Source organism: Hipposideros armiger, unplaced genomic scaffold (assembly GCF_001890085.2).
Source record: "Hipposideros armiger isolate ML-2016 unplaced genomic scaffold, ASM189008v1 scaffold_46, whole genome shotgun sequence".
Classification (NCBI taxonomy): Eukaryota; Metazoa; Chordata; class Mammalia; order Chiroptera; family Hipposideridae; genus Hipposideros; species Hipposideros armiger.
Window position 1 is genome coordinate 142,661 of NW_017731396.1, and position 12,218 is coordinate 154,878.

General features: G+C 47.3%; 1 protein-coding gene across 1 annotated transcript in view; it reads right to left on the reverse strand.

Annotated features, from left to right (window-relative positions):
* Positions 1–12,218, reverse strand: part of FHAD1 (forkhead associated phosphopeptide binding domain 1) — a 134,596-nt gene that overhangs the window by 39,766 nt on the left and 82,612 nt on the right. The window contains exons 12-15 of the mRNA XM_019639688.1: positions 5,286–5,356; positions 3,566–3,718; positions 536–643; positions 189–296 (exon numbers count right to left, since the gene is read on the reverse strand). Coding sequence (XP_019495233.1) covers positions 189–296; positions 536–643; positions 3,566–3,718; positions 5,286–5,356 — 440 coding nt within the window. The remainder of the gene's footprint in view (positions 1–188; positions 297–535; positions 644–3,565; positions 3,719–5,285; positions 5,357–12,218) is intronic.

Below are 12,218 nucleotides of genomic sequence, written 5' to 3' on the forward strand. Positions count from 1 at the left end.
TACCAGATTGGGCTCTCTCCTAGGGTCCACCATGCTTCTCCCCAGAGTGGCTGAGCCCTCCCAAGGGCAACTGACTCCAGGAAAGCTCCGCTTCACTCTGCCCCCCATCGTCTGTGGTGCTGAGCCTACTTCCACAGCCCTCCAGCCAGTCTGGGCTCGAGCTGACTCTATCTTCCCGAGCTACATACCTCCTTCTGGCGGGTCAAGCGAGCCTCCAGCTCTCGGGCTCGGATCTGTTCTTCCTCTAACGCTTCCTTCACTCTGTTCTTCTCTTGAGCAAAGCTCTCCTCCAAAGCCTGAAAGCCAATGACCGTTCTTTAATACACACAGTTACCACGGCAGAATCTGGATTCTGTGCCAGGCACTACAACGGGTGATCGCTTCATAACTCACAACCGCCCCACAGGAGACAGTGGGCAGCTAAGAGCCCGGGCTCTGGAGTGGGCAGGCCCAGATCAGAGCCCCAGGTCAGTCCTTCCGGGCTGCATGGCCTTGATTTGGACGCAGACTGACTCTGTCTCCCCGAGCTGCATACCTCCTTCTGGCAGGTCAGGAGGTTCTCCAGCTCTTGCATTCTCTTCTGTTCTTCCTCTAGTGCTTCTTTTGCTCTGTTTTTCTCTTGAGTAATGCTTTCCTCCAAAGCCTGAAAGTCAATGGCTGTTGTTTAATAGACACAGTTACCATGGCAGAATCTGGACTCTGTGCCAGGCACTGCAATGAGTTATCGCTTCATAACTCACAACAACCCCACAGGAGACTGTGGGCAGCACAGCCTAGAGGTAAGAGCACAGGATCCACGCTCAGCTGGATCAAGCTTTACTCAGAGCACGGGGTCTGGATTAGAGCCCCAGACCCTTCCTTCCTAGCTGTATGACCTTGGGTAAGTGAGAAGCTACAGGGGTCTCAGTTTCCCTATCTATAGAGTGGGGACACTAATAGTGCTTCCTGCATTGGCTTGATGTGAGGAGCAGATGAGATAATGAACATGAAATGACCATTCGCTAATAAGGGCTGGTCATTCTTCTGTCATCTCTACCTTACAGAGGAGGAAATAGGAAAGACAGATTAACGGATCTGCCTGATTTACCAGTAAGTCACATGAGCAGGGATTCGAACCCTGGTCCATCTGACTCTAGAGCCTGTGTTCTAAACCAAGGGTTGGCAAACTGTGGCTTACAGGCCAAATCTGGCCCTCTGCCTGCTTTTTGTAAATAAAGTTTTATTGGAACACCTCCAGGATCATTATTTGAGGATTGCCTATGACTGCCTTTGCACTAGAACAGAAGGGCTGAGCAGTCCCCACAGAGACTGTATGGCCTGCAAAACTGAAAATATGTGTGATCTGGTTCTTGCCGACCTCTGACCCAAACCATTAGTATGTGCAAAAATCGGGTGCATGTTGTTAATAGATCTTACTAAGAAAGAATGTTAGCTTGAGAAAGGAACCTAAAATTTCTTACCATTGAAACAGTCCTCAAACAAGTAACAATTCATAAGAAGGAACATAACTAATAAATTCTGGTCTGACACACACGCTTTTAGAGACAGGGTGACGGTGTTATATGGTATGAGGGAGGTTCATTTAAAATTGGAGCCCCCCTGTGCTAAAGTCTGGGATGACACTTTTAGATGAGTCACATGGTGATCAACATAAGTGTCTGGGGAATGACGACCCTTGATGGGACAATAATGAAGATGAGCAGTGTCCCTGGGTATGGTGAGTACCTGACACTGCTTCCCCCACTGCAAGGGGTGGTGTGTGCTGACATTTGTTGTGTTTTAAAGGAGTCTTAACACTGTCTTTGTCAGGACCAATGTTATAAGTGGGCATCTGGGAGGCGCAGGCTCATGCACGAGGCACTGTTGAACACGGTGGGGCTGAAATACCGGGCTCCCACCGTGGAAAACGTCAACCCAAAATTAAAAATAAAGTAAGATGTTTGGAAAGGGAGAAGTTAATCAGAGAGGAGTGAGGAAGCAGGTGGAGAGTATGTGAAAAATTATTGCTCCCCTCCCCCCCGGTTTTATTTTCTGCTATTGAATAATACTGGCTTTTTCTACATCTAATTGGGCTTCATAAGAGACTCATCTTGATTTAAGTCTATTGTTAATGTTGCCTTTAAGTGGATCAGAGGTGATTTTGGTCCTATAGTTCTTCCTTTTCAATCCTTTATTTCACAAAAGACAGAAAGGCAGAGAAAGCAAAGAGAAGAAGAGATAGGAGGAGGAGAGAGATTTCTTGAGGTAACTAGACATGAACTGGAGGATGAAACGATACCAGGCAGAGGTCTCTGTCTCTTGGAGGGGTCTGGAAAGCGGGTGTGTGTGACAGAGAAGGATGGTCCAAGCCGGAAGTTACCGAGCTTCAACCAGTAAAAGATGGAGGAAGCGGCAGGTCCAGTCCTCCTGGGGTAAGAAAGGAGGTGCTGGGGAAGAGTTGGGGTCCAGTGGATCTGATGCTGCTATCTTGAGATGGGTGGGAGGGGTGTCAGCACGAAGGGGTTCTCAGCAGTGGCTGCACATTGGAACCATGTGGAGCGCTTACCAATCCCAGCACATGAGCCACACCCTCACCCCAATGAGATCAGAACTGGGGGTGTTGGGAGAGGTGCCGGGCAGTAGTATTTTTTAATCTCCTGAATGACAAAAGGGCCGCTGAAGTCATGAGCCACTGATCACAAGATGATGGCAAAGAGATGGTTAAAATCATGGTGGCCCCTGACTATCAAAAAGGGCTAATTCTAGGACAGTGATGAGACTCGCCTTCTTAAACGCTGTTTTCTGGCTTTCCCCAGAGATTCTGGTTCAGTGGGTTTGGGGTGGGGCCCAAGAATCTGTATTTTTAACCAGTGTCCAGGTGGTTCTTAGCAGGCAACTTCGTGAAAATTTTCCTCTGAGACTTTGCTGCTGAAAATGTGGCCTGCAGACCTGTGCTTGTCAGAACCAGCCGGGAGCTTGTTAGAAATGCAGATTCCCAGGCTCCACCCCAGACCTGCTGAGTCAGGATCTGCATGTTAACAAGATTCCCAGGGCGCCCTGGGGCACCCTTCAGCTTGAGAGGCACTGCTGTCAAATATCCTCTAATTGACTTGGTTTCTAGAAAAGTGAATAGCAATTTTGGCCATTTGTTTTCTCTGATATGTATAAAGGAAAAGCAAATGGTTGAAATACGTATGTATAAAGAGAAAAGAAGACTAAAATAAATATATATAAAGAGAAAGCAAAAGGCTAAAATAAATATGAAGTTGGTCTTGCACACACGGAGAAACAGCCTGTCAGTTACAAACCAGAACCCCTAGTGATGATGCGGATTTGTCAACAAATGAGGTATCCTTTCTAGAAATTTCATTAACCTTGCCTCTTCAAGTTGATTTTGCTCTGTGTTTCAGAATTCAAGCCCCATGTTAACCGCTCCATCGTTCACCCCATTTAAATAATTGAGTTCCACACAGCAAACAAGGAGCTGCTGAGGTTTCTCCATCTAAATACATGCGCTGAATTTCTCACAGAAAAGGCCATTTCATCAGTTTCCAGGAGTAAAAAAAAAAACCGACAGGGACCTTACCGCTTTCTCTTCCATCAGCCACTTGACTTTGGCTTTCAGCTTCTCCTCTTGCTGCAGTCTTTCCTCGTTCAGCTTCTCCTTCTCGGCCAGATGCTCCTGCACCTTTTCTTGTAGCAAAGACTGCTGAGTTTCCTGAGAACTGCTGATCTTGATCTGAAATGAGAGGAAAGGACGCTGAGGCTGATGGGCGACAGGACTAACTAAGGAGTCATTTCCACATTTTTTGTTTGTTTGTTTTTTACATGTTTACCTTTGTGGGGAGGGACAAAGGTTTGCACAAAACTTTCTTAAAAATAAAGAAAAACTATGCTTAACCTAGTTACCAGTGGTTAAGAGCTCAGACTCTGGATCTATATAGCACATCAGCTCTAGTTCTTTCTAGATGCTTCTTCATTTAAAAAATGAGGTTAATAATTAAAACTCTACCTCTTAGAGTTTTAAGGATTAAGTGAGATAATGATGGAAAGCTTTAAGCACATAGTAGGTGCCCAGTAAATGGTAGCTAGGTTTATTAGTTATTTGCTGAATGTAAGAGAGAGGGCAGTGAGCTAGGGTGAGAAGACCCAAGCTTTTTTTTAAATTCTTCCACCAATTAGCTGTGTTACGCTGAAACAGTTACTTAGCCTCTGAACGCCAATGTCCATATCTGTAAAATAAGGAAAATGGACTGACTAGATCAGCGGTTCACAAATTATGGTCAGCAGGCTCAATCTGGTCCACTGTCTGTTTTTATAAATAAAGTTTTATTGGAACAGGGGCATGCCCATCATGCTCATTCATGTACCTGCCGTCTATGGCCTCTTTTGCTCTGCAACAGCAGAGTCGAACAGGTGACAGAGATTATATGACCTGCAAAGCCTAAAATATTTAACATTTGGTCCTTTACAGATAGTTTGCTGACTCCTGGACTAGATGGTCTCTGTGGTTGAGCACAGCGGTGGTCCCAATACTCCTGTGTCTTTGGTTATATAAGTTGCAGGGCCCATCCATATCCTGCTCCCTGATGCTGAGCTCAGCCATGTGACTTGCTTCGGCCAATGAGATGTTTGCAGACATAACATGAACAGAGGAGGATTGAAAAGCACTCTGTGATTGGGTCTGCTTTCTCTTGAACCTCTGCTAACCATGATGTCCAGGACAGCCTGCTGGAGGCTGAGAACACGTGGAACAGAGGACAGCTGCTCCTGCTGAGGTCAGCCTAGATCCATCAAGGACAGGCCAACACAGACCCGTGAGCAAGCCCATCCAAGATTAGTGGACCTACCTAGGGGCTGACTCCAGGCATGTGATAAGGGAACAGTAATTGTGGAATGTCACTCAGGTTTTGTGGGTGTTTATTATACAGCATTATTATGGCAACAACTACCAGGGTGATACGATCTCTAAGGGTCATTTTGACTCTAAATTGTTGACATCATGTAACTTTTGGTAATTCTGCTGCCAGTACTGTAGCCAGCCATACTTCTTCCATGGCATTTAACAAATACAATTTTCTAGATCTGATGGCACTTAAGACACTGTGGTTTTTGACAGAGGAAAACAAGCATCCTGTCTGTGCCCTGGCCCTCCTGGAGGTCTCTGTCACCCTGTCTGAATCTTTTCATGTGCAAACGGAGATAAATTTCACTTCTTGGAGAATGTGGACCAGATAACAGAGAAATCAGCGTTAAATGCACAGCCAAGGAAAAGCTGAAATGAACTTTCAAAGTTAAAAGATTACCTGAAGTTCCTGGGTCCGGCTTGTAATTTTTTTATAATGTTCCAGAAGGTATTTCAGATACAAAGACAATCCTTAAAAACAGAAGCAAGAAGAAGGTAAGTATCTATTTGATTCCTTGCCTTTCCTTTCTGAATGTCGTAATAGAGCTTGCCAACAGGTGGACGAAGGAAACACTGCCTGCCCATCAAGAAAACATGAGTTGCCATCCAACTTGTGGTTTTGAAATAGCTGTTCAGCCTTGGCTGGGCTCAAAGCCAAGTTTCTTTTTTGGGGTGAAAAGTTAAAAAAAAACATAACCATCAACAGAATACCTACTAAGTGCCCACTGTGTGCAAAGCCATGAGCTGAGTGTCGGGGGGAATAATAGGAGAGACAATGTCTAAATGCCTGACAGGAAAAATGCAGTGACTCCAGGTAGCATGACAGTGACTGCTGAAGGAGTGGGGGAGTGTGACAGTCTCAGAAGACGAGGGATCATTTGCTTGGAGAGATCAAAGAAAGCTACTGGCCGAGAAGCCACTGGGTGTGGGCAGAATTTAGAGTAAGAAGGGAGAACATTTCAGAATGGAGGATGTGGTGGGCTGAGTGATGGCCCCCAAAGATATCCAGGCCCTAGACCCTGGAATCTGTGAATGTTACCTTATAGGGCAGAAGGATCTTTGCAGATGTGATGAAGTTAAGGATTTTGAGATGAGGGGATTATCCTGGATTATCTGGGTGGGTCCAATATAATCACATGGATTCTTATAAGAAGGAGACAAAGGGAGATTTGACTACAGACAGAGGAGATGGTAATGTGACAGAAGCAGCAAGAGATTTGAAGATGCCGCATTCTTGGCTGTGAAAACGGAGGACCACGAGCCAAGGAAGACAACGAATGAAGCTCTAGAGGCTGAAACAGGCAAGGAACGGATTCTTTCTTGGAGCCTCCAAAGGGACCAGTCCTGCCAAAGCTCTGACTTTGGCCCGGTGATACTGATTTTGGACTTCCGGCTTCTGGAACTTAAAGCGACTAAGTAAATATGTGTTGTGTTAAGCAGCTGAGTTTGTGGTAATTTGTTATAGCAGCGATGGGAAACTCATATGGGGCGGGAGGCAGGTGGGGAGGGCGGGGATGCAGTGCATGTCCCGGGAGAGTGCTGAGCTGAACGGGGCTGGAGCAGTGATGGGAGGGGGAGGAACAGCAGCTGGAGCTTGGCTGGAAGGCTGAGGTCAATTTGCGGCAGGCCTAGAACATCAGCCTAAAACATGTAAACTTGATTTAGACATCATTGAAATTTACCAAGTGTGTCCTATGTACCTGGCCCTCCACTAAGCAATCAACGCATCACCCCACTGTATTATTGTTTGATCATCGCCCCATTTTACAGATGGGGCAGTTGGGCTCTGAGACACGTGGCTGCTGAATGCCACACAGCTGACAAATGGCTGAACCTGGACTTGGGCTCAAGTTGGTGTGACTCCAGGGCCTGAGTCACTGCTGTTTCAGCTGCTGATGAAGCAGTGAATTGGCTTGTTGCTTAGTGGTTTTTATTTGGTTTTTGGTTTTTTCCAGAAAAATAACAGGGATGCATCAGAGAGGAAGGAGCTAGCAGGATTTCTTAACTGCAGCATTACTGACATGTTGGACTAGACAATTCTTTGTTATAGGAACTGTGCTGTGTGCACTGTAGGACCGTTAGCAGCTTCCCTGGCCTCTACCCACTGGGTGCCAGGAGCACCCCCCCCACCCCAGATGTGATAATAAAAAAATGTCTCTAGACATTGCCAGGTGTCTCGTAGTGGGAACTTGGCTAAGTGCCCCAGGAACCTCCAGGTCTTCATGTTCTAAATTAAGGTGGGAAAAGCAAGGATAAAAAAAAGAATTAGAGAGAAAGAGCCTTTTTTAGGGGTAGAATGGTGGCCCCACTGTCAGACAGAGGAGGAGACAGGGTGGGTGGTGTGGCGCTTGGGGAGAGGGGACGAGCTGCCAAGCTCAGTGTCAGACGTGTTGCATTTGAGGTGCTAGGATTCTAAGGCGAGGTGGCCAGAGAGCTGGACATGCTTGGTTGGCAACAGCAGCCCAGCTTATCCAGGGTCTTCGTGTGAATGAGGAAACGGCATCATTCCTCCCGGCGGACATGGCCCCAGCCAGGGGCACCCCACCTGCTGCCTTGGCTGCGCTCCCTTATGAGGCACCCAACTTGCACTCCTGGTCTGGCCAGCCCAGTATGTGAAGATGTCTATTTGGCCACCACTGCATGGCAGTGGCTGCTGCAGCACCTGGAGTGGGGAGTTTCTTCATGAGAAAGGAGGCAAGAGAAGGGAGGACCAAGGACTGCATTGGAGGGGACAATAGGGACAGGAATTGGTGAAAGGGGCTGCTGAGAACAGACAGAGATCAACATCAAGAGCGCTGGGCAGGCCAGAGAGAACACAGGCTGGGGAAAGGCAGTGGGCCGGCCAGCACAGGGTGGCTCCCTGTCGGTTACTTGGCAGAAGCAAAGCAAAAAAGCAAACACAAAGTAGGATGTTGGCAGTGAAGATAAAGGGTGTAACATGGTTCTTCAAGGTCATCGGTGAGGCAGGACTGCAAGCAGCAGAAAAGGAGCTAAAGGAGCAGTGCGTTCCAGTGAAGAATTATTATACCATCTTAAAGTTTATGTTTGATGGCAAAGAGAAGAGAGAGAGAGAAAGGCTGAAGGCGCCTAAGAAGGAGCTCGTAATTCAGGACATCGTGCCCAGTTCCCCGGGCGGGAGAGAGAAGGGGAGCCACGGGGCGGGAAGAGCTGCATTTGGAAGGAGAACACAGCGGGGAAGACGGAGGGCAGGGAGGAAAGATGGGTGCAGAGGGAGAAAGGAAGGGGCTAAACACGCTGGTGCCTGGGGCCTTGACCTCCGACAAGGCAACCTTCTGAGAATTTTCAGCGTGGAAGAGTGGGAATATCATAATAATAGCTATCAAGTATTAAGCACCTGCTGTGTGCCAGGCACCATGCCAGGAGTTGACACATGATGTTTTCTAATCATTATAAACAACCCATCAAGGAAATGTGTTTGCATTTACAGGTAAGACGACAGAGGCTCAGCAAGGTCTGGCTACAGGTCTGGCAAGTGGTAGCATCGGAATTCAGACCTGTGTCTGTCATTCTCTTTCAAAGGAGACTGGAGGCTCGAGGGCAAAGGGTTGGGCTGGCTAAGGTGAGGTGTGCCTGGAGAGAGGTGTGTTGGCAGGGTACCAAGATGGCAGGGGAGGCGAGATGGTCTGGGTGTTGTTGGCTTGGGCCATAGGGACAAGGAGTACATGGATTTGCGATGCCTGCCCTGGGGTGGGTCTGGGAGTGTGTTCAGCTGCAACCTGTGACCCAGACACCCAAGGGGAAGGATCAAACCTGGGGTAGGATCCAGAGAGGATGAGGAAGAGAGGGGGCCCAGGACGGTGAAGCAGAAGATTGAGTGTGTGACTATGTTTCTAGATTTGATGATGCACTGTAATCATAATGGACTCCCCTCTTTGGGAGAAGGAACAATTCTTATATTTCTGCTTACAAAAGTTATATGTGCCTATTACAAAAATCCAAATATTACAGAAATCCATAATGTGGAAAGTGTTCACTGCTGTAGCTTTAGTGGCCAGCACACAGTAGGCCTACAATACAAAGGTGTTGAACAGCCAAGAGAAAGTAAAGATCCCAGACAATCCACCATGCTGGGGTAATATGTTCACAACTGTTTTATGTCTTTTTCTTGAGATTTTTCTTTTGATCAGATACTGACATTAAAAAAAAACAAAACAAACCAAAAATGAAAGTACACTATGCATATTGTACTGCAACTTGCTTTTTTTTCACTTAAAAATACTGCATATCTTGGATAGCTGAGAACATGATTTTCTACATATGCAGGGAAGGCTTTTATTTGCAACAAAGTCTTGCAGAAGTGACATAAACAAATGAGCTTGCAAAGAAAAATGTAGTCCTTCCTTTCCTTATCAAAAGGCGCTGAGAAAGCAGGCCGGAGGAGTGGGGAACTAACTTTCAAGGTTCCTCCTTGGAAGTTTTTTATCTGCCCAGCTGCACCACACAGCTAATTCACGAATCAGATCTTAGAGGCAGCCCCAACCTTGAGCTGCCCATGACATCACCCAACAACACCAGTGGCTTCCCTCTCCATTTATCAGACCTGGGTTCCCCTAGGGGACATTTCAGGATTTACAGACCTAGCTTGTTAGATGTATTTTAAGTCTTAGGTCAGTGTTTGAAAAGGCAGGGAGTATGGTGGTTGAGGGCAGGGGCTTTGAGTCCCAGCGTTGCCACTTGGCAGCTGGGACATAAGGCCCATTGTCATGACTCTAAGGAAGGAGGCCTGGGAAAGGCTACTTTGGGTTTAACCCAACTGAGTGCTGACGGTGGCAAAGAAAACCCCCTTTGCTGCCAAGTGGAGATGGGCAGGGGTTGCCTGTAAAGTCCCCTTGGTGTGAACAAATCAAGCTGTACTGCCTGTGCATACACCCATCTGAGCGCCACCCACATTTAGGCCGCATTAAATCAACAAAGATTTGAGGCTGACGATGATGGCAGCTCCCACTTATTAAGGCTTCCTGTGACTCAGGCTCTGTGATGTGTGTGCGCGCGCGCGTGTGTGTGCATCACATCGTTTAATCCTCACGACCACCTTATGAGATTTTATCCCCACTTTACAGACAAGTAAACAGAGGCACAGAGGAGTCAAGTAACTTGCTCCCACAACTAGTCAGTGCAGAGTTGAGATTCAGAGCTCGGCAGCAGGTCTCCAAGCCCACGTATGGAACCACTCTGCTGTGATAACGCAAATGGGGCTTTCCGTGGACATGGATGGCTCTTGGTGTGCGCCAGATATACTTCCCCTCAGGGAACAAAGATGCTTAGCTCTATCTCTGCCAAGTTCATGACAGAGCCTGTCCTCTGAGCGCTGGGCATGCACCTGGTATCCCCCCTAGATTTTCAGAGGGAGTGTGGTGTCAAAGAACAAGGACAGGAATTAGGATCACAGTGACCTCAGCCTGAATGCAGACCCTATCATGTACCGGCAGCGTGACCCTGAGCAAGTTTGTTCATGTCATTGAGGCTTAGTTTCTGTACCTGAAAAATAAAGCCAAGAATAGTCCCTAGCTCACTGGGATGGGGGAGGATAACAGCACACAATGCCTATAAAAAACGGAACACAGAGATAAGTCCGCGGGAGGTGCTAAATAAACCATTCAGGTTCCTCTCCGGAGCTGGGAACACGGAAGTCTCTGAGGAGTGTTTGTGGAAGGTGATCAATGACTGGGGACCCCCTGCTGGCCTCTGCAACGGAAAGTACCCTGAGTCACCTTATCACGATGGAATACTCATAGAAACAATTTTTGAGCCCGTCTCTTCCTTTCTAAAGTGAGGATAACGGTACCTGCCTTCTAGAGTTGTGAAGATGAACTGAGATGATATGTGGGAAATACTTAGAACAGCATCCAGAATCTAAGTGCTCCGTAATGAATGGTGACCACCATCATCTCCATTATCACCATCATTGTCCTCACCCCCCTCCTCCTCCTCATCCTGGTGTAGACGGCTCTTGGCTAGGAATTCAGAACAGTGGTACTTTATACAGAGAGTCTATGGAATAGCGAAGCTCATCTCTTTTTTCCCGTCCTTGGGGGCCTTGCCATGATGCTGCTTGTACAGGAAGATAAATGACCTTCACCGTCAACTTCCCCTCCTGCTGAAAGGAAGACGGGTGCGCCCTACCCACTAACCTTTCCGTCACTCCCCTCCACGCTTCCTCTCTGACTTCTTATGACACGGAATGCAGTGTTTCCCCAACAGGTGTTCTACAGGGCATCATTCCAAGAGACGTTCGTTGGGGGAAAGGGCATCAAGAAAGGAGAAATTTATTTTGGGAACGCTGCGTTCTTTATCCCGTCCTCACAGAACACAGTGCGCATTAGTGGAGGAGGGATCTGCGGAGCTCAAGTCTCCTGAAGTCTATGAAGCCAGGAGAAAAAGATGGTGGGCGGGGTGGTGGTGGTGGGGGTCTGAGAAATGCTGCCTGGGGTGAGTCTTAGCCTTCCTGGAATCGCTGCCCTGACAGCTTCACTTTACCACCCACGTTTCTTTGTGGTAACATATGAGTCGGTTACAGACTTTGATTACAATAACCAAAATGCTTTGGGCGTGGGGAGGGGACAGTGCACGTAGAGCTTGGCCCCACTGTTAGTAGGATGGAGAGCATGGTCTGCCTGTGTTTTAGTTCCAATCCGAAGAACAGTTAAGAGTGTGGTCATGTTTCTCCTGATTTCACGTACCCTCAAGACTCTGCCATGATTACAACAACAGTAAGACTCGGGGTTGGAGGGCTGGGTAGTTGGGAGAAAATCAGCCGCCTTCTTCTCTGTGCTATATGTGAGGGGTGGGCACTTATATAAAAGTTAATCTTGTTTTTGCTTTTAAGAATTTTACACCACCTTCTGGATCACTTTGCAGACATCCTGGCTGGGGATGTTGAATCACCCGAGTTGAAAAATCGCTCCTCTATTCTCACACATTGCTGCAAAAATGTCAAATTCATGCAGCCTCACTGAAGTGCAATCTGGCAAAGACTGTCAACACTCTTCAAAATATTGGAGTTCCTCAAGGTGTGGACCTGGGCTCTCTCCTTCTCACTCAATTCTTTCTTCCTAAGTTATATCATTCACACCTATGGATTTAATCATCCATCCACCCGCTTATCTGTCTCTCCGTCCATCCATCCGTCCATCTATCTACCCACTTATCCATCCATCCACCATCCATCCATCCATCCATCATCCCACAGATATGTACTAAGCACCCACTATGTGGCACATATTCTTTTGGGTTCTGGGGATATATCACTAATACTGATTTCCAGGCTAGACATCCAGGGGGACAGCTGCATCCTTGGCAGCTCATCGTGGAT